The 21968-nt window shown below is 43.9% G+C and overlaps 2 protein-coding genes across 3 annotated transcripts in view; one reads left to right on the top strand and one right to left on the bottom strand.

Annotated features, from left to right (window-relative positions):
- The window catches only part of gli3 (GLI family zinc finger 3), a 90154-nt gene extending 82689 nt beyond the window's left edge, over window positions 1–7465 (top strand). The window contains exons 11-15 of the mRNA XM_019276251.2: window positions 170–319; window positions 416–580; window positions 680–970; window positions 1981–2374; window positions 2862–7465. Of these exons, the coding sequence (XP_019131796.1) occupies window positions 170–319; window positions 416–580; window positions 680–970; window positions 1981–2374; window positions 2862–5245 (3384 nt within the window). The 3' untranslated portion in view covers window positions 5246–7465. The remainder of the gene's footprint in view (window positions 1–169; window positions 320–415; window positions 581–679; window positions 971–1980; window positions 2375–2861) is intronic.
- A 527-nt stretch (window positions 7466–7992) lies between these two features.
- Window positions 7993–17066, bottom strand: prpf4bb (pre-mRNA processing factor 4Bb). 2 transcript variants are annotated; one of them, XM_010747364.3, is made up of 16 exons: window positions 16888–17066; window positions 15087–15168; window positions 13544–14697; window positions 13277–13444; window positions 12934–13092; window positions 12667–12748; window positions 12278–12479; window positions 11124–11197; window positions 10909–10999; window positions 10502–10649; window positions 10214–10351; window positions 9970–10123; window positions 9766–9880; window positions 9532–9683; window positions 9317–9403; window positions 7993–9200 (listed from the first exon to the last, which is right to left on the bottom strand). In XM_010747364.3, exons 1-16 carry the CDS (start codon window positions 16944–16946, stop codon window positions 8997–8999), a joined length of 3069 nt encoding a protein of 1022 aa, XP_010745666.2. In that variant the 5' UTR covers window positions 16947–17066; the 3' UTR covers window positions 7993–8996. The 2 variants fall into 2 exon arrangements, with proteins under 2 accessions (XP_010745666.2, XP_027130044.1); XM_027274243.1 differs by lacking the exon at window positions 16888–17066 and adding an exon at window positions 16410–16783 and having other exon boundaries at window positions 8997–9200.
- Between the last annotated feature and the right edge of the window lie 4902 nt (window positions 17067–21968).

The following is a 21968-nucleotide window of genomic DNA, read 5'->3' as shown; positions in this document are numbered from 1 at the left end:
ATCAAATGAACAACAAATCAATTCAAGGCAAAAAAAAAAAAAGAAACCACTTAGACCTTCGTCCTTACTTTATTCTCACGCACAGACACAACGAGCGCTATGAGAGTTTCTGATAATAATGCATTGATTGCTTTCAATTAAAGTTCTGTCATCTTTTTTTTCCCCCTAGCACATCAACAATGACCACATCCACGGGGAGAAGAAGGAGTTTGTTTGTCGGTGGGAAGAATGCTCTCGAGAACAGAAGCCCTTCAAGGCACAGTACATGCTGGTGGTCCACATGCGCAGGCATACTGGGGAAAAACCCCACAAGTGCACGGTAAGGATAGCGCTGTTTACTGCAGATGTAAAGCTATTTTACGTGTAAGCTGACTGGCTGTGTGAGTGATGTCCTCTCTCTCTTTTCCCGTAACAGTTTGAGGGCTGTGCGAAGGCCTACTCCCGTCTGGAAAACCTTAAGACTCACTTACGATCCCACACTGGAGAGAAACCTTATGTGTGTGAGCACGAAGGCTGCAACAAGGCCTTTTCCAACGCCTCAGATCGGGCGAAACATCAGAATCGCACACACTCAAATGAGGTACAGACAGACAGGATTTTAAAAAAAGTTACGCTGCTTTGTTGCTGCTTGGATATGGTGTTTTAAAATCAGCTCATCTTTCTTCCTTTTCATTTTCAGAAACCGTATGTGTGTAAAATCCCAGGCTGCACCAAACGCTACACGGACCCGAGCTCGTTACGTAAGCACGTGAAGACGGTGCACGGGCCGGAGGCACACGTCACCAAGAAACAGCGTGGAGATTATCCGCGCCCTCCGCCCCAACCTCGGGAGCCTGGGGGCAACGGCCAGGGACGGTCACCAGGGCAACTGCCCCTGGGTGGGTATACGGACCAAAGGGAGTACAACCACGCTACCTCAAAACAGGATGAATGTCTGCAGGTCAAGTCCATCAAGACAGAGAAGCCCATGGTGAGACTTAATTTTAAGTTCACTTACAGCTTGAATTTGTATTCTTTTCTAATACTTTTACTAATTCCTTTACTTGAACATAGTTTAAACATCTAGCATTCAGGTTTCTGTTTAACATTGAATAGGGGGCATGCACATTTAACTCTAAAGACTTCTAATGAGCAAACCTTTTCTTCTATCCGATGCTTCGGCATTTCTCTCCTTCCCTTTCTAAGGACAGTGGGTAATCAGGTGAGATGGGTATCCCTTCATATTGCATTTGTAAAATTTCCTCTCCAAGTCTCACTTTTTCTTTTCTTGCTCATTGTTTTTCTTGTCTGTTGTTGGATGTTTTCTCACCCCATCACAACTCTTTGAATTGACCTTCACCCAAAAAAACGCCAGATTTGTTCTCATAGTAGGTTTTTCCTCATCCCTCACGTTCATTCAGCAATTATTCTCATTTCATGGTAACATTTCGAAGAGTGCAATGATGATTCTTTTGAGTAATGCCCAGACTCTTGGTCAGAACTTTGTGCCGCCAGATTTATTCACACAGGGATGAATGCCCTCGAAAAAACTGTTGACACTTGCCGTGCTAAAAAAAAAAGTAATTCCATTATTCCTCAGTGCTACATAATTCCTGAAATTCAGTAAACATCCTAATTAAGCACTAACTGTTCTCACAAAGAGACCGTTGTCCCCTGAAAACAACCAAAACATGATTTCTCTTTTAAAACTTTTTTTTTCCTGTCGATGTCCTGATGGGATCACAGGGGGGAGGCATTACTCATGCCCCAATAATGTACAAAACATCTTTTTTTCCAAAATAACTGCAACTATTATGCAAGATGATTATATAAACACATGATTAGAGTTTCATAATGGTCCGTCATCTTTTGTGAATGATTGTCATTGTCTAATACGTCCTTCAAATGATGTCCTTCCCTCGTGTCACCTGAAATAAACTTCTTCGTCTTCCTTTCATCCCCTCTCTCAATCATTTTGTCTTTCCTGGTCTGTCTTGTCAGACGTCTCAGCCAAGCCCTGGCGGTCAGTCTACATGCAGCAGTGACCAGTCCCCCATCAGCACCTATCCCAGCAGTGGAGTCCAGCTTGCTGTGAGCGCCGGACGCTCGCCAGGGGAGGGGCTGGAGAAGAACGAGGAGAAAGAGGAAAACGAAGAAGAAGCGGACGAGGAGTGTGAGGGTGAGCCAGCCCCCATCATGGACTCCACAGTCTCCACGGCAACCATGGCCATGCTGACCCTGCAGGCGAGGCGAAGTGTCGGCCGCCCTCTGCGCTGGATGGAGCACATCAAGATGGAGAGGCTGAAGCAGGTGAATGGAGCACTGCCCAGGCTCGGGCCCCTGTCCCCTACACCGCCCCCAAAAGGATCCACACTACCCAACATTGTGGGGAAGGGTAAGATCCATGTTTGTTTTCTAAATCTTCTAATGTTTTTCCAGAGTCTTTAATATCCTTATTTTGACATACTGTTGAGCTCATGGGCATTATGCAGATAAAAAGCACCTGTACTCAGAATTAACACATCACCGCAAATATGTGTGCAAATCACGCTGTCAGAAATAAATGATCCCGAATTCCATCTTGCCCATTTTGGCTGAAACATTCAGCAAAACAAATTTACTGTTCAGCTGGAAAATGGTATCAAAACCATATCAAGCCGTATATCAGAGGAAAATAGCATGTAACAATGTTTTATGGCCAAGAGCTGCTTGGCAACATCTGTTTGAGGGATCTCTCCACACCTACACTTAACTTATTTGGCTTTTTCTCTCTTGTCCTCCTGTAAACTCCCTTTCACCACATAATTTCCTTGTTCTCTCTATCATGTCCAAACTTTCTTCATTCCTTTTTTTTTTTTTGTTCTGTCTGTGTTTCTCCCCAGGATCCTGTCTGGGCAGGCAGTGGGGGGTGCCTGCTCCTCAGCCACCTGTTCATGCTGAGCTTGGCAGCACAGAGCTAACAGTGCTTAATTTGCTCCGAGACCGGCGTGACAGCAGTGGTAGCAACACCAGTTCAGCCTACCTGAGCAGCAGTCGGCGATCCTCTGGTATCTCCCCCTGCTTCTCCAGTCGACGCTCCAGCCAGGCTTCCCAGAGTGAGGGTATGATGGCGGCCTCCCACCACCGCCGCCTCCACAACCTTAGCTCCACTGACTCTTACGACCCTATCTCCACTGATGCCTCCCGCCGGTCCAGTGAGGCAAGCCAGTATGGAGGTGGGACAGGAGGAGGGGGTGGAGGGATACTCTCAGGTGGGGGCTGTGGAGGTGTGGGAGGAGTAGGTATAGGAGGAGGGGGCGGGTCACGGGGGATGCTCACTTTAACCCCAGCACAACACTACCACCTGAAAGCCAAGTATGCAGCAGCAACTGGCGGCCCACCTCCCACACCTTTACCCAACATGGAGCGCATGAGCTTGAAGACTCGAATGGCCATGGTGGATGAGGGTGGTAGCAACAACTCTTTGCCACCTCTAGTTAGGCCACATCGATGCAGTGAAGGCACCAACGGGTACACAAATGGGTATATGGGGCATTCAGGTTACAGGAGGAGGGTCCTGTATCCTGGCGAGGGACCACTGAATGGGAACCGGAGGGCCAGTGACCCAGTGCGGACGCAGGCTCCAGATATTTGCAATCTGCCCCCAGTGCAACGCTTTAATAGCCTCAACAACCTCCACCCTCTCCCACCTTTGTCTCATCATTCTACACCCGAAACTCGCAACTTTAGCCTACAGAACTACACGCGTTCAGAAGGCAACCTGCAGAGAGGCCTACAGCACTCACCTTACACCCCTAGCATTGCAGAACATGCAGCCTTAGAAGCCCTGGCCATGGAGGATGACAGCGAGGCTGGCCTGTTGCTTGGGGATGAGGATATGCTACCAGATGATCTGGTGCAGTATCTCCATTCCCAGGTTCAGGTGGATGGTGGCTCCTACATGCACATTGAGGACCAAATAGCTTCTAGCCAAAGGGACAACTCCCATCCATCAATGGAGGAGATAGAACAGATCCAGACTTCAGGGTTGAATATGGCCTTCTCTGGATCCCACAATCTCCAAACCCACCAGGTAGTAGAGCGGAAGAGCCCTAGTAAGCTTCCCATCCAGTGGAATGAAGTGAGCTCCGGTAGTGCTGACAGGTCTCCTCAGAGGGAACAAAACCATCAGACACAGTGTGGAAGGTGGTCAGGGTCAGAACATGGATCTGTATCTGTGCCCTTTGGCAGGTTTGGAAACATGGTTGTTCAGCAGCAAGTGCCCCTTGATTTCCAGAACAGTTGCGCCCAGGCTAATCAGTCTCAAAGTTCTTGCTGTGTCAACCCTGTGGTGAAGCTAGAGACAACGCCTAACTCCTGCATGGAGATGAGAGGTACTGGTCACAACTCAACAAACACCTTCGGAAGGCCTAACTTCTCTCAAATCATTGATGGGCCTCTTCCGCAGGGCTTCAAACAGCAGGCCTCCAATGGACCTCAAAAACAGAGCCACTTCCAGCAGAACCACAATGGTAGCACCTCTTGCCATGTTGGGAACAACCTAGTTCTAAGCAGGGTCTCTATGGACAACCTACCCAGCCTCTCCCAGGGAACTGCCCTTCATCACAATCGGCAGGTCCATGTCCCTCGCCCACCGATCAACAGTTACAGGAACTTGGTCAGGACCCAGCAGTACCTCGAGAACTCAAGTGAAATCCAGGCTAGTCTCAACCAGCAGCAACAACTGCAGAGAAGTGGGGACCACTGTTCCCTTGCGCATCAGGTATCAGGACTGAAACTGGAGGCCCCAGACCATGGATACTTGGAGCAGGGCTTTGGTGACTGCCTCTCTTATGAACCAGCAGATCACAAGGCCTCCTCGTTCCCTGTCCTGGAAGATCAGTGCTTACTAGACTCCATGGCTGAGCCTGTGGGACAAGGTGGTGGCAGTGGAAGTGGGAACTCGGTTGCCCTTCTCTCCCCTGGTGCAGATCAGGTGACCAGCACAGTGGACGGCAATGTGCCTGTTGTATTAGACGAGGGGGTAAGTCTGGACTTTGGTGCCATACTGGAGGATGGCTTTGACCAGGGAAGCCTGGTGTCTGGGGTGTTGAGTCCCTCCATCTTCCAGGGTCTGTCCAGGACCTCGTCACGCCTGACCACCCCTCGAGCATCTGCAGCCTTCCACAGTGTGGCCCCTGGCTTAAACAACATGGCGATTGGAGACATGAGCTCTCTCCTCACCACACTTGCTGAGGAGAGCAAGTTCCTGGCTATCATGCAGTAGCTGCTCTCTCTCTCTCGGCTTTCTCCTCCCTTAGGAAAAATGGAAAAAAAATAAATAAATAAAAAGGAAGAGAAAAACTCTGGTGTATGTGAAGATTAAGACCAAAGTGGCAATTACGAGAACTTTATTGTGTACTTAAAAGTGTTGTGGAACAGGCAGTTGCCAAACCAATTTATTTTGTAAAAATGTCATCCCACACAGAAATGGGATGTGTCAAAATTATGTATAGATAAATAGTTATATTCCTTTTCTGGAATGTAGGCTATTTTTGGAAGCTCTTCTCTTTGTATTACTATGTGATGGTGAGCAAAAGCTCACTTCTTTAAAACAGTATTCTGTGTATTGTCACTGTTTTGCTGTACACACTGATGGTAAAAATGCATGTATTCAAGGTTAAACATGAACACTGTCTATATAGGTACATAGACTAGCCCTTGTGCCAAGTATCTACCGTTTCTGATCGCACAGGTACAAAGCCGCTAAATCCATTCTTATTACAGCAGGTCAGACATGGGTCATTAATTTAACAGGCCCTGACGATAACTTTATATATCATAGGTTTTAATAAGTGGCGTATTTACATTTGTTGTCATTTTGTTTCCATGTTACTTTTGTGAATCTGTAAATGTTTCAGTGCTTCTACCAAGTTTTACCAAGTGGTGTTTTTGTCAAGAGTAACTGCGGTATGGTATGGAGTCCACCAAACGGACACATCCAAGTCTTCAAGGCACCGTAGATAGTCGTCTACTTGATATCTAAATGGCTCGATTTAGTTAGTCTGCTAAGGTACTCACAAGTGTATATAACAGTGTTTTTATATTCTGTTTGTGACGTTGGATTGCACGGTTGCTTGGAGCTTATATGAACATGGACATTTTCTCCTCGATGATCAAAGGTCCCATTTGGTGCTTTATGTATGCTTACATAAATAGATATGAGTACATCATGTTTTTAAACTTGTCTTAATGACCAACAGTGGTTCACAGCACATGAACTTCCCTCTCATGACGATAAATGCTGTAAAAGTGACGTGTTTTTGTTTCATAGGAAATCATCTGTATTGTTTTCTCCTTGAAAGCTCTTAAATTTAGAATGTGTACTGCCATCAAGTATTGCAGTGACTTTGTCAACAGTGTTAGTATTGCCTTGCAGTCTCATGTGACTGAACACAGAATATTGAGTAGTTTACCTTTTATTCAGCGTCAAAGCAATGAGGTACAAACTGTTTTGTTGTTCTTTGGTACTTTTGTCATTTTTGTAGCTGTGCATTGATGGTGTTTTTTTTTTTGTTCCCTTCTTTATTTTTTTTTGTTTTGTTTTGTTTCAAAAAAGTAGAAATCATTTCCTTTTTGAAGGAGGGAAATTACATTGGGGTATGTGCCTTATAAGAATCTGCCTGTCGGTAAAGAGAAAGATCACTGCCAATCTTCCATTGTGAATTATGAAAAAAAAAAAAAATTAAAGATAAACATTTTAAAGTGTCTTCAGAGACCTGAAAAAAAGATCATTTACATAAGAAAAGTCTGAATATTAGAAAAGTTAAGATTTGCGAAATGCATTCTACTTTTCTTTGTTTTGTTTTTTTTGTTTGTTTTTTTAAGTTTTCACATTTATTGTGCTCTTTTATATATAATGTGTAAATACAATATCTTTCTGTAGGTTTAGCAGAGGAAATGGGGAGTATCCTGGGGCCAATAAAGAATTGACTTCGAAAAACAGGGATTCCCAGGCCCTGGGTAGAGGCCAGACAGACCTGGCTCAGAGCGGAGCTTCAAGGGGCCCAGCACTGCCCCTCCGCCAGAAGAGCCACTTTGCTCTTTTATAACTGACTACAAATGTTTGTATGGTTTTAATAAAAATGGAAATTATATTTTAAGTCTCTTCTGTTCTTCTTTATATGCCGAGTTTCAAAAAAACAGAATAACTACTTCTGTACTTGGACACACTCTATTTACGACTCCCTCATTAAAAAATAAAATAAACCTCCACTGTCATCCGTCATTCATGGGGAATATCTAGTGCTTCTGATGCCCTCTTCTGATCGTCACATGAAATTACAATTATATTGTTAGAAATGACTTGTTTGGTTACATGTTCACATTAAAAGCAGTCAAACCCTCGTCTCACTGTGCTGAGATTAAAGCCAGTAGGTGTTGGTATCCCTGCTCATTCACACGGACATCTTTACCAGTAGTTATTCCACTACAGTTCACACGTATTTACAGACCCTTTAAAGCCGACGGCCCATTAGCTCCTATCAGAAGCCCTTTTAGTGCGGCACAGAGAGCCATTGCATCATTCCCTAACCTTCCAGATGTAGAAAATGGGAATCTCTTCTAAGCGAGCCTCCCATTATGCTTTTTAGAAGCTCAACACAAGTGCAATCATGACTTCCCGCTGCAGAGAGGGAGCAGGAGAGCTGTAAAATTGTTCCAACTGGATACAAGATAGATCGTTCTTACTTTTGATGCTCAGGACGATGCAGCAACTTCCCCCTTCACTGCTCTTACCATCTTCAGACTTGCACTTAGTGGGGTGCAAGTATCAAAAAAAAAAAAGCCCTAGCTGTGAAACCTGCACACGTGTTCCGCTTCCCATCTAAACACTTTTATATCAATCAAGCTACTGATACACAGGACGTGCAGGGCACGGCGTGAATCAGAATGAAGAAAGGGTGTTTGGTATACAATAGGAAACATTTTATTACTAAAAAGTTGTCTTATACTGAAGGTGCTCTTTCAGCAGCGTTTCCACAACTATTCTTTATTGAAATCACAAGATTGTTTTTTTTTTTTTTACCACTTAATGGGGGGAAAAAAAACAAAAAACAAAAAAAAACAATTAGTCACACATGAACTGACAGTAACCGTGGACTATATACAACAATGGGAGAGGAGGGTCACAGGTGTGGCTTCGACAGGCCAGCATTGTTTGGTGTTTTATCACACTAGGCTCATACGGGAGGCACTTGAATGTGAGAGCCTTTGAGAGCCAGGACCTAGCCAGAGTGTCGGAGAGAGGGAGGTAAAAAACATGGAAATGTCCAGCAGAAGAAAAAGAACGGAAAACAATGACTATTTTCTTTGAAAAAAATAATAATAAATCTTGTTCAGGGAGTACATAATATGCATCTATATTCCTTCTGTTCAGACCTAAAAGCCTGAAGACTTGTTTAGGAATGGGGAGGGGAGTTGCTGTCACATGTGGGGACACTGACGCACATACAGAGCATTTACACAGGCCTGCACCACAGAAATCTAGAGCACAAAGGGTGCACATTCAAAAAGCATGCATCGCCCCACAATGAGAATTGTGGTCATGAAAGAAAATGATGTATTTAGACACCTGCAACTACAACTAAACTCAACTGTCTGCTGCTCGAGATTGTTAATGCAATAGACATACAGTATTTACAGGAATTATAGTTTTCTTTAAAACATCTGTCACTTCAATGCCAGTTAAATTAAAAAAAAGAAGAAGTCCGTAACTGCATCGCTGGGTACGAGGGGAAGTTTACAATGATGAATTCGCAAAAAAAATCTTCAAGAATGGCTACCATTTTTAATGATCTATTTACAATAAAACGCAATTATCCATAAACAAAATAAAGTTGAGGAAGAACATAAATTCATGACATTCTGAGTAGAAGTCTGTGGGTTGGCTGCCTCACTGCAGAGTTCCTGTCAGAGCTGGTTTAGTGGTTGGTTCTGTGTCTGCTCTGGGGAGTGTGTGTGTGGCGTTCAGGCTGTTCTCAGATCTTCTCCTGGATAAAGGGGTGCTGCAGAGCCTGGTTGATGCTGATGCGTTTGGCTGGGTCCAGCATCAGGGTGCCATCCAGCAGGTCCTTCAGCTGCATCACCTTCTTCCTCTGGTCCTCAGGCAGTCGCTGGCCTCCGATCATGTCTGCCAGCAGGTCTTTGGTGGGGTTGATGGTGCTCATCACCGTCACCTTCTCCTGATGATGCAGAGAAATGACACGAGTCAGGCTGAGTTAATGATGACAGGCTGATTGTAAGAGAATTGTAGGATGTTTGTTTCCATCAGAACTAGAAGGAAGAAGGAACAACTTACCCTTTCTGTCACTTTGTCTACTTCAATGTACAGGAAGTTCAAATTCTGATCGAAGTGCTGGTCTTTGAACAAGCCTTTACGGATCATCTAAGCAAAGAAAACCACAACATTGCGTCAGTCATGAGCTCTCAAACACGGCGTGGAAGAGCAACACGTCTCATTTCATCCAGGAAAGAGGGAAACAATAAAGCTGAAAATGTATGATGCAATGTTACCTTGTTGGGCATCTTGCCCTTGAGGTCCATAGCGAGTTTGATCATGTGATTGTTAGAAGATCCAGGAAACAGGATTTTACCAGTGTACAGCTCATATAAAGTGCAGCCAACAGACCACATGTCAATCCCATAGTCGTACGGTTTTCCTATGACTGAACAGAAAGACGTTGTGAGCAAGGTCCTCGTTTGAATACAATAAATGACTTGGTGATTTACACGAATAATGAAACTTACTGATTTCTGGAGCTCTGTAGAATCTGCTGACCAGGTACGGTGTGATGTCGTTGTCAGCGACATGAGATGCAGAACCAAAATCACACAGCTTCAGAATGGTCTTCGATTCGTTGACCTTTTGACAGAAAAACAAAGATTTTTGGCACATTTTCATTTCTACAAAGTGAATTAAGTCGATGTGGAGATGCAGTCTTTAGACCGTACCAGGATATTGTCTGGTTTGATGTCAGCGTGGAGGATGTTGCATCGTTTGAGCAGCTTGAGGGCCAAGAAGAGCTGCTGACTGTAGGAGCGCACGGCCTTGATGTGGAGCCCGACGTCTTTACCGTATTTCTTCAACACCTCTCGTAAATTCATACTACGAACGACAAGAACACGGGTGATTAGGAAGTGAGGTCATCGCAGAAATACACGTCTCATCCTTCACATGACGTGAAGAACAAAGTACCTGAGAGGCTCAAACACCAAACACAGATGCTGCTTGTGGTAGAAATGCCTGAACAGGCGGAGGCAGTGGAACTTGTCGTCAGGATCGGCGTCGTTCAGCTTCTTGAGGAATTCTAACTCTTTCAAGCCGGTCTTCTGCCTGTCGACCAAACAATGAAATCATCCACATTTTAATGAAAATGAAATCAAACATAAATGATTGTTGTTGAGAGTATCTATATCGTCTGTTGTTGTTGTAAGGTAAACTTTGATATTAATGGAGTTTGTTGTAGTATGAGGTATGACTTACATGAGTTCATTGTTTCGGATGATCTTGACTGCCACCTCCTGGCCGGCCCTGGCAGTGTCCCTGGCTCTGATCACGTTGCTGAATACACCCTGGCCAGTGTAGCCATACACATCATAGCGTTTGTCCAGCGTCTCACCGATGTTCACCCCTGAAGAACCACAAGAAAGCGTTGATAAGCATTGATGCCAGATGATTTAGGTGGCTTCTAACATATTGATTTACACTGGCAGAGTTTACTGTACACACATACTCTGGATAGGTAGTGTGCTTCTGTGCCTGTGTCATGTCTGAACAAGGGTTTGTGCCAGAAACAACATGAGGTGGTACACTAAGAAATGTTCAGGTTTGGATTCTATCTTTAAGATTTCATGATTTTGTGCATGCTTTTCTAGACAGGCAGCACTTACGGTAGTAACCCTCAGCATCGGTCCAGTTGTCCCTGAGGTTGGGGTTCTCCTTGAAGTCCTTCCCAACACCTGCTGCTCTCATCCTGGCACTCTACACAAACAACACAAAAATGAGTTCAGCAGCTGAGAGTCTTCAAGTGTTTCCTCTTATCAGACAAAGCCGGTGAAAATTATACATTACATTTATTTTCCCCCTCAGAATTGAAAACACTTACATCAAAGTCGGCTGCAAACATGTCATCCGACTCTGTAAACATGTCGGGCGCTGAAGGCTTCTTTGGGTTTGCTCCTGAAACAAACAAAAAAAAACAAAACAAAGAAAAGAGTGAGTTTCTGCTCATGCACCAGGTTGTAAAACAGAATTCTCTGGAACATGTGTTTGATTCACATACTCTGCAGAGCTCAAAATATGCTGCAGGTGGCAGAGACAGCCAGGCTTTGGATTACAAGCCAGCAACTGAATGAACACATGACAGAAAGAAACAAAATTAAAAATCCCTGCATCACACAACTCTGCATTTCTCACACAAATCAAGCCATTTTTTTTTTGTTTTCGGATAGACCGGCATCCTTCAGGTCTGTGATGTAACGGTGTGAAATCAAAGATGTTGAATAGTTCCAAACTGCAGGGAAATATTAATGTACATTTTTTGAGTTCAAACGACTTACAGGCAGGGCAAACATGATACCAAACAACTCTGTAAACTGGCTTTCCTCCATATCTGCTAAACTGACAATAACTGAACTGGGGAAAATTTTTGTCCCAACACCAAAAACTTTGTGATTTTGCTTCCTATGAAAATGACAGAAAACCGAGAAGAGGCTATTCAAAAAAGTCCCCTATCCCTAATGGAGCTTCTTCCAGTTCACAGAAGACGATGGGCTTTAGTGATGAAGAGGAGCAGAAGAAACTCTTCAAGAGCTACATTTCAAAAGTTTTAGTGATGGATGAGGCCAGAGTACAATTTTCTATAGTTACCTGGGTCAACTGTAGCTACTCTATAACTCTGCCATATAAAATGTGGAGCTACTTTTGTGCTTGACCTATCACTCATCCCAGTTCAACTAAAACTTCCAGCCATGCATGATTTATGTCTTCTTGGCAACTATCTGACCACTGGTCCAGCAGATATAGAGGAAAAGACTGATTGGTAAAGGTCTGCCCTGTGAGGAAGCATCACTTGTGCAGTGTTTAGGACAATGTTCGACCTGTGGGTGTGCCAACTTACACTTAACATGAACAGTTCCTGTGCACATTTTTTGCATCCGCAACTAAATTGTACTTTTCCGGCGCACACAGCACACAGTGTGGTTCATTCAGTTGGCCTTGTATGCCAACAAATGTGATCGTTTTGGACCGGGACATTACCGTCTTTCTCCTGGGCAATGAGGTTGTGCTTGGCTTTGATGCTGGCCTCGAAGGTGTTGAGGTTCTCGCGTTCGTACTCCTTGACGTCGGCGGCCACTCGCTCCAAGATGTCGTCGGGTGAGGGCGAACGGCTGCGTGTGCTGCTCTGAGGGCTGCTGGGCTCCGACACCATGTTGGTGTCCTCGTTCACGACCTTGTATTTCTGTACGATGGCAGGAGATGTGGGAGCATAAGAAAACATCTCAAAGGTTGTAAGCCATGGACATTAGTTGTGTTGTTTGTTTGCATTAAATGAAGCACAATATAAAAAAGGACGTAGCTTCTCTATAAATATTGACCTCACACGGCAGCTAATAAAGAAGAGAAGGTTTGGATCAGTGTCAACGGACCTGGACGATGGCCAAGCGTTGCTGGCGGCGCTGTTCAATAAGAGCCTCTTCATCTACCTCCTCTCCATCAAAGTCCTCTAACCTGTAAAGACAAAGAAATATAGAAATATGATTATCAGGGGGAATGTGAGTGAACTGAGGTAGCATCTCAGCTCCAGGTTGTTGCTATCTGTTTGTAAAACTTCTTGTCGTGAGCACGTTTAATCCAATATTAGTTATTATTGTGGATTTAAAAACAGGAAACTCGATCTAACATCTTTTACTCACACTTCTCCCTCTGAGGACTCCTGGTCGACCTTCATGCCCTCTGAAAGGCTGCCCTTGAACTTGTCCTCGTCTCTGCTGCGTCTTCTCCTCCTCTCCCGATCGCGGGACGTCGAGCGGCGGTACTGCCTGAGCCTGCCGTACCTGTCTCTCTCCCCAGACCTGCAGAGCACGGGTGTTAAAGAAGGGGGAGAGTTTGAACCTGAAAAAGCCACGACACAGCTGGGAAACTTCAAATGCAAGCGAAGTTCCAGAAGGAAACGATAACCCAGCATTTCAGTCAAAACAAATGCCTGAACCCACTAAAAAACATCTGAAAACACACAACACAAAACGCTGCCGTCACCTGTGTCCCAGTGGAGACCGTCTTCGGGGGGAAGAGCGGGAGCGTCGTCGTGGTGATGGGGACCTCCTTCTTAGAGGTGAGCGACTCATCCTGCGGCGAGAGGCTGATCTGGGACTGTTCTCTCGTGATCTGTCTCTGCCTGGTCCTACATCTGGCCGCGGACGCTTCCTGTAGAAACATAAAAAACACTTTAAGTCCATTGTTTGTTTTTTTTGTTTTTTTTTACAGCGAGAAGCTATAAAAGTCAAATCAACTCTGCTCGCTAACCTCAGTGGTGAGTCCTGCCGGTCCAAGGCTTCCCTCCTCCTGACGTTGACGTCTGGTGAGCGGCTGCGGCCTCTCCTTGGTGGAGACCTTGTCCTGGATGGAGAGTGGCTCTGCTTCGATGTCCTGTCTGAGGCACTAGCTGAGGGGTGCTGGGCGTCTCTGTGGCGCGGGGAAGCACTGCGTTTCCTCACGGGGCTGTGAGGGCCTCGTCTGTGAGGGGAGCGGTTTTCTTTCCCCGATGAAGCGTCCTTGGACGGGGACTTGGCTGGTCGTTTGTCCCGGTCTGCGTCTGAGCGACTTGGCCGCTCTCGTCCGGGTGATCTGGACCGCCGGCCCACTCTCTCCTGGTTTGGTCTGTCGTCCCGCTGTGGAGAGGGACGTTTGTCGGGGCGGCTGCCTTTCTGCTCTCCTCTCCAGCTGGAGGGGGAGTTGGATTTCCTGCTTCTCTCCTTGGACCTGTCAGTGCTGTCTGAGCGTTTTCGGTCTTTTGACCGGCTCCGGCCACGGCCTCTGTCTTTAACCCCTGTGTCCTTGGTGGTTTTGGTCGCCTTGTCCTGCTTAGACTCCTTGGCCTGCCCTAGCCTGTCTGCCGACTTACTCCGACTACGACGCTTGGTGCTGGACTTACTGCCCTCTGTTGAGTCCCGTCTAGATTTCCCACCTTTCCCCCCTCTGGGAGAGATGGGTTTCCCTGAGCTGCCCCTTTGACGCTGTTCTCCATTTCGGATCCGAGCATCTGCATCTTCTTCAGATCCAGAGTTATAACCCTGAAGGATTAAGCCCATGCCCGACTGAACTTTGCCCTCCATCAACTGGCTGTCCAGCTCAGCTTTGATCATGGCCCTCTGTTTCTCCAAATCCTCCAGCAAGGCCCTGTCGTCCAGACTCGGGTTTCCAGAGGACGGAGAGGATTCCACTTTCCTGTGGCTGGAGGAGCCGAAGAGGACAGCAGCAGAGGGGGAGGAGCCCTCTTTGCGTTTGTGTTTCCTGTGTTTGTGACGATGCTTGCGTTTGCGGTCCTTGTCCTCGTCAGATGCATGCTTGTGTTTTTTGTGCTTACTGCGATGCTTGTGTTTTTTCCTCTTGTGTTTCCCGCTGCTGCTGTGATGTTTGGGTCCCTCTTCTGTCTTCTCGCCATTAGTCGCTGCCTCCTCCTGGGACGAGACGAGACAGCATGTTAGTTTGACGCTTGATTCAGGTGGAAGATCGACTCAATGTTTACATTTTAGACAACATGGCTGGAATCTTTTTCCTTCAATTTTACATAGTTGTACATAAAAAGGAGTTACAGATGAGGTGTTATTGATGATGATCATATCTGATTTAGTGTTTGTGATGTGGTCTTAGTCGTTAAAATCAAATAAGAGGTGTAGTCAGGTGTTGGTAAGCTGCTGTTAAATATAGATTTGTGTCCACTACAGTTTGACACCTGCCGCTACGTTAAAAAATTCATTTAGACTCAATTCAAGGTAGAAAGGTTGAGATCAGAATCATGGCATCATACCACGGGAGATATTTAGGTGTTGCTGCTGTCCACCCCTACCTCTTCCTCCTCTTCCTCTTCCTCAGACATTTCCCCGCTGTCCTCGTTCCCGCTCCTTTCGTGGCTTTCCAGATCCTGCTTCCTGTTTTTAACGAGAGAACAAATCGTAAATATCGAGCGCGTTAATGCTAAAAACGAGTGATCCGTAAATCATAACGTGTCAATCTGTTTGTTATTTTTAATGAAAAAGATACAGCTGTGACACAAACACAGATGTTATTAAGCAGATCGGGTATCAGACGTAGTTTTTACACCAACCAATGAACAACTCATTCATAAAAAATAAAAAAAAAGTCACTGCGTTAGATAATACTGACAGCAAACATCGAGGGCACAGAGCTCACAGCAGCTTTCTATTGTTGTCTCTCCCCCAACACCAGTAACCATTGGCAACCAGGGCTCAGGTGCACCTTTCCTGCCATTAAGAGAAAACCTGCAACTTCAAACTGTGAACGTTCAGCAATATGAACACTTTAGAAGATATACTTTATTAATCCCACGAACGGGGAACGAACACTATTTTATTTACATGCATTTTAACCCAGATACACACACATGCAGTACAAGGCATAGACATGCAATTTTTTGGAGAGAGATGGTGGAGTGATCGGCGCCCAGCGATTAGTTGGGGGCCCTTGAGCAAAGCACCGATCCCCCCACCGGGACTTGAACCGGCCACCCTCCGGTTCCCAAGCCAAGTCTCAATGGACTGAGCTACTTAAATACGCCCCCTTAAATACAATCACAACAATATTCTCTAAAACTATCAGTAGTGTACGCAAACACCTGATACCTGTTATTATTTATATCACGGTCACTTACTTTTGTAATATAATTTATATTACAGTCACTACTCTTGCAATAATATGTAATATTTGTATCACGGTCACTTTCTTTGTAATATTTCTCACACTATGGTCCCTTCACATTACAATACTCTTTTTATATATCATGCCACTTTTATCCTCGGTACACAGGTTGATTGTTTTTCGTGTTTATTGTTGTAGGTTATAGATATTTCTGTCTGTTTATTGTGTTTTCTAATTCTGTAGTGTGTGCTACACTTTCCTCTGCTGCTGTAACAAATACATTTCACCCTAATGGGATGAATAATGTATTTTAAATATATATATAGATAGATATATCTTTATATATAGCAGTGTAGTCATGTTTATCATTAGCTTTATAGTGGATAACACTCACCGATGGATGAAGCAGGGTTACGTAATGAGCTGAATTTAGCTTTAAAAACAACAAAAAGTGCAAAAACACAGAGCGGGAATGTTGAAGAACAGCAGATCTAACTTTCATCCACACACACACCTGAACTTACACCTGCTCCCCGCCTGGAAACTCGCTCATTTCCCCCCGGAGACGGTTTTTAGCTCGTTAGCTCAGCCGCGCTAACTTAAAAAAAAAAAGAGCTAGCACCGCTCGGTAGCTTTGCTAACGTTACAGGAACGTTGCAGAAACGTTGCCTGATACCAAAAAAAAAGCCAAAAAACGCCAAAATGTTTGATACACACAGTTATAATTTATGTAAGAAATAATAACACACAACGCCAACAACAAGCGAGCAGCAGTCCGTGTGTGTTGAACTTTAACGCTGTGAGCTAAAGAGCGTTAGCTCGCGCTAGCACCGTTAGCCAGCCGTTGACATGTAAACGTGAAGCCGCCTCTCTGTCACCCTGAGCGGGGAGCAGCTCCGGAGCAGCCCGGCCCCCAGGCTCCGGATCCGGCTAACGAGAGGCGCTCTGCAGCTCGTCAACACCCGCGTCTTATCTCGCAGTGAGTAACTTACACGTGTTCGTTGCCATTATTCATTCTTGTGGACGCGATGTCCATCTCAACGTCGGCCATTTTCCTCAGCTGAGAGGTTTTTTTTTTTTTTTTTTTTTTTTTTTCACACCGCAGATTTGAGACGATGTGAAATCAGCTGACAGCGCCCTCTGCTGCGCCGGAGGCGGAGCTGCAGGAGCTCTGCACTGAACTGTGTCTTCTTTGACCAGCAGAGTGTGTGTTTGTGCAGCTTAAAGGCCACATACTGCTTCACAACAACCATGTTAAAGGTCCACTGTGTGACACTCATCTATTGACAGAAAAGCAGAAGCTCAGTCCATAGGGACTTCAAGTCAAGTCAACTTTAAGAAGAAGAAATAAGAAGATATACTTTATTAATCCCTCAATGGGGAAATTCTTTTTTCACTCTATTTTATTTTGGCATGCATTTTAACCCAGACACACACATGCAGTACAAGGTACAAGGGCTCATAGACATGCAAATGTGGAGAGAGATGGTGGAGTGATGGGCAGCCCCCCTGAGAAGCGCCCAGCGAGCAGTTGTGGGGGATCGGTGCCTTGCTCAACAGGAGGTGAACTGGCACCTCTCCAGCTACCAGTCCACCTTCCATATTTTTGGTCCATGTGGGACTTGAACCCAAGGCAAGTCCCTATGGACTGAGCTACTGCCGTCCCTGAGCTACTGCCGTCAATGCTGCTAGATTAGATATACTTTATTCATCCCACCTCGGGGAAATACAAAAGTAGAAGAGGCCAAAACAAAAAAAAAAGACACAATAAACAGACAGAAATATCTAAACTACACAATAACCACGAAAAAGTAATCAACCTTCAAAAACAGACAAGTACTAAGGATAAGAGTGGCATGATATATAAAGAGTATTGTAGTCTAAAGTGACCATAGTGTAAGTAATCTTGCAAAGAAAGTGACCATGTGATAAATAATAGTATTATTTCAAGAGTAGTGACCATAATATAAATAGCATTACAAAAATAAGTGACCAGATAAATAGCATTACAAAAATAAGTGACCACGATATGAATAAGAACTGCAAGGTATAAATGAAATAAAATGGAATAAAATAGAAACAAAAATTGCAATGGACATGAACAGGAGACGACAACAATCAGGTGGTGCAGGTACAGTCTGACAGCAGCAGGGATGAAGGACCTGCGGAACCTCTCCTTCTTACACTATATATGCTATATATGCTATATGTAGAGTATGTAGAGTATTGAAATTTCGTTTCCCTCTTATCCCGTGCAAACAGCATAAACATGACATATAAAATCTAAGTAAAAGATGTAAAAAATGTAAAATAAAATCTAAAATATATACAAGCTAAAGACATCCGTATGGCAATATGGCACAGTGTAATGTAAACAGAATTATCAGTATAACTCTCGCAGGGCGCTGCTGGATGGCTGCCCATCACTCCACCATCTCTCTCCACATCTGCATGTCCCTTTGTATGTGTGTGGTTGTATTTCAGGGTTAAAATGCATGTAAAGAACTGAGTGAAAAAAAAATTCTCCTCGAGAGATTAATAAAAAGTATCTCTCTTCTTATGTATCCAAAATAAGGTTAAAGACTGGAGTAACAAACAGTTTTTGACTATTAGTTAATAATTAACTTTGAATTGGTCCTTTGATTCTCTTGTGCTCTCTTTTAGTGAGTAACACTGTGCTTATGCACCAGGGGTTTTGGGTGCAGAATCTGAAAGACACCAAATATGCTACAAAAATGGAAGAAAACCACCAAAGAGAAGATTCTAGGAGGTAGTTTGCTACCACAGGATGACCGTGGAAGTCATGTGGTTTTGTGATTTAGGCCTTTTGCTGTATAAAAGCACATAGCTCCATTGCAAGCAGAGGTTTTACTGCTGCAACTGTACTTTACTGCCTGATTCTGTATATGTATATTTCACCCATAATCCCTGTACAGTGTGTGCATTGTATTTCATTCGACATTAAAGTTTCCCGTAGTTTCCCGTAATTGCAGGCCACTTAACTGTAACTTGAGTTGTGATTGATTCTGCAGAAAAGTATTTGAATTTATTGAAACTGCAATATTGCATCCCATGTATCCTCCATCAATTAATGAAACAGTGTTGTCATGACAGGCACATTTTCAAACATTTACTTGCAGAACAGTTTCCTATATTTATAATATATGTTTTTATTGTATTATTGTATTGTTAAATGGACAAGAAGTTAGATTGTGTTGTGCACAAGACAAATAGTATGATAAAATTTATATTATTATATGTTAAAGATGAAATTCACTTTTTCACCCTGCAAAAAGAAGCCAGATGAGAGAAGAAGCATATTTTGCCATGGAAGTACAGCGACATAAGGTTTAATTTACACTGTGCTCATACTGAGCTATGCAAGTTTCTAGCACATACGTGTGACTGCAAGCTGTGCCTTATGATACTCATCAGAACGTCTAATCCTTCTCAAAAGTGAAAGCACAAAATCTGACACCACATCTGATTTACCGCATTGCCTCGTATAGAATTCAAAGCACAATCAGACAGAGCTGAGACATCATGCTGCAACGTCAAAAGTTGCAAATAAAATGCATGAAATCATGTTTTGGAAGAAAACTCGGTGAAATCACATGACATTCGGGGATGCAAGCGCATTCAAGGGATGGGTTATTATCCACACTTGACAGTTTTATATGAAGCAGTAAATCGTGTTATTGTGAGGCACCTGTGGTTGCTTGTTCACAGCAGTGTGAGAGTAATGGAGGGGTGTAGATATCGCAGCATTAATGTTGACATCCTGGCAGATGGGACAAATGCTTCTGGCAGATGACAGTCCTGCAGGTGTTATCATTATCATCATGTGTTTTAATTATGTCTTTGCTTGGTGTAGCCAAGATTAAAAATTGTAAAATGTTCCCTTTGATTTCACATTATGAAACTATATACACATAAACATAAAAATTTAAAGGGTTTTTCTTGAGCCTGTCTGATATAAATATATGTGTGTACAGTACATACAGGGGGCTGTTACTCACCGTTTGGACCTTCTGCTGTACAGTGTATCCCAGATTTATATGGTAAAGTTGCAAGCTGGAGGTCTCACCACAGATTAAAGTGTCGGTCATGGAGACATTAGCTATTCCATTAGTTGAGACCTGTGTCCCAGTGTGCCCGGTAAATCATGCACCTGTACATGTGGTTAATGTCGTGTGCTGCTGTTCAGTCATTGTCTGACTGTACGTCATACAATTTCTGATTTATAATGTTGGCCAGTTTGTAAAGATGATTTGTGCTATATGCTTTTTCTTGCTTTATGTTTTTTTTTTTTTTTACTGCAGACCAATTTTGAACATGGTGGTTTACTCTGAAAGTCATGAACCTCGAAGGAATAGTTGGACATTTTTGGGAATTTCGCTTATTCACTTTCTTGCCGAGAGATAGATGTGAAGATCAATCGAATCTTGTGTGTGAGGTTGCTAGGCAGCCAGCTGAGACTCTAGAAAGTTACTGCTCCCAACCAAGAAAGCCGACACATCATCCCCTGTAAAACCTCAATCTTTAGTTTTTTTCACTTCAGTTTTTATACGGGTTAAATAAACATGATAAGTAAACCTGCTGTGAAAAAGTTCTGTTCGTGAGCTGTGGAGGTGCTGGTAGATGGATTTTATTAACTTCGAACTAGCCAGCTGCTTCCCTCGTAAGATATGCTAAACTAATCTAAACTAAGCAAAAATGTCAAACTTTCCGTCATCCTGAAACTCTCCATTGATGAATATGTCTTTACAAACTCATTTTGTGTGGTCAAGCATTGGGACAGACAATGAAGATCCCATGTGTCCCGTATGTCAGATTGAGGGTTATGGGATAGAATATAACATTTCTAGATGATCTAATGGACAAAGTTTTTTAAGTCAAAGGAAAATTGAGGCAAAAATTCAAAAGTTTAAGGGGTTAACTTAGTGTTGCAATAAGTGCACATTGGCAAGAACAAGCCACGTTTAGAATTATTGACATTAATGTCACAGTCTACAAACACAAAACCATAAAATTGTCATTTCATGCCAGTGCGTGCACTAAAACTGTGAGAACATTACCGATCGTACAACATTCACAGAGACAACTGCATGAATTTCTTGATGCCTCAAACCTACAGATCTGATTTATGAGCCTTGTAGCTGGAACTTGGATTTCCATTGAGAGGAAATAAAGCAAGCAGACGTTAAGTCTGCCTTGACTCTTAGAGGGCCTCTGCTCTCCAAGCTTCACTGGAGACACAATATGGATGGAGCCATAAAACATGAGGTCCAACAGATGCGCTGTGAAGACAACCACAGTCCATTATACAGCCTGTTAAAAACACTAAGGCAGTTCGCTAACCCACTGTCACCTCAGCCCCTGCACTCTTCATTGTGTTTTGTTTGCCAATGTGGACGAGCACAGAGTTATGGCTCGGAATGACTTCCTCTGAGTGAAGCTTTGCCACGGCTCACAATGCTTCTCAATGAAGAGGGAACGCCTGCTTCCATCAACGCAGATGTTCTTTGTTCCCTGACAGATGTGTCCATCTTTATGTTTTTCTTTCTTTGCTCTTTCATGCTGAACAGTTTTTCTTCGTGAGCCTCTGATGTTTGATTATCTGAAAGAATAGGGGGCCGACATTGGATTTACAAGGGCAAAGATGCAGGTTTGGGAGTACGACCTAAGCATATGGCCTTGACAGAGGTTGAAATTTATGTGGGGAGGCATCAAGGAGCAAGTTTACATTATAACAGAACAACTGAAGCGGAGTAACTTTTCTCATCATGTTGTCGTCCGTCATCAGGTGATTTTAATGTACAGTAGACATCTACAGATGTTCTTGTAATCTGCTTGATTGGAAACATCTGTGTTAACACCATCGCTGCAGGTCCAGGGTGTGGCACTTTGGAGTCTGGCATTTAGGGAGTGACAAATTAAAATACAAGAGCTGTAGAAGCTCTCATTTTCCTCCTCAGCTGCATAAAACATGGGTGTAAAATGTTACTTGGGTGATAATCACGGTCCCAAATGTCAGTCTTTAACCACGCTGTAGATCCACCACCCAAGTTAC

Source organism: Larimichthys crocea, chromosome XXIII (assembly GCF_000972845.2).
Source record: "Larimichthys crocea isolate SSNF chromosome XXIII, L_crocea_2.0, whole genome shotgun sequence".
In the NCBI taxonomy this organism is placed as follows: domain Eukaryota; kingdom Metazoa; phylum Chordata; class Actinopteri; family Sciaenidae; genus Larimichthys; species Larimichthys crocea.
The sequence above is the reverse complement of the archived record's forward strand: the minus strand, read 5'-3'. Positions and strand labels throughout refer to the sequence as shown.

Excerpts from the sequence above, each read along its gene's own strand:
- prpf4bb (XM_010747364.3), bottom strand. The coding sequence starts at position 16,946 with ATGGCCGACGTTGAGATGGACATCGCGTCCACAAGAATGAATAATGGC. Across the intron at positions 10,650-10,908 it reads CGATGCTGAGGGTTACTACC|GGGTGAACATCGGTGAGACG; the intron begins GTAAGTGCTGCC and ends GTGGTTCTTCAG. Across the intron at positions 10,124-10,213 it reads TTGGTGTTTGAGCCTCTCAG|TATGAATTTACGAGAGGTGT; the intron begins GTACTTTGTTCT and ends TGTCGTTCGTAG.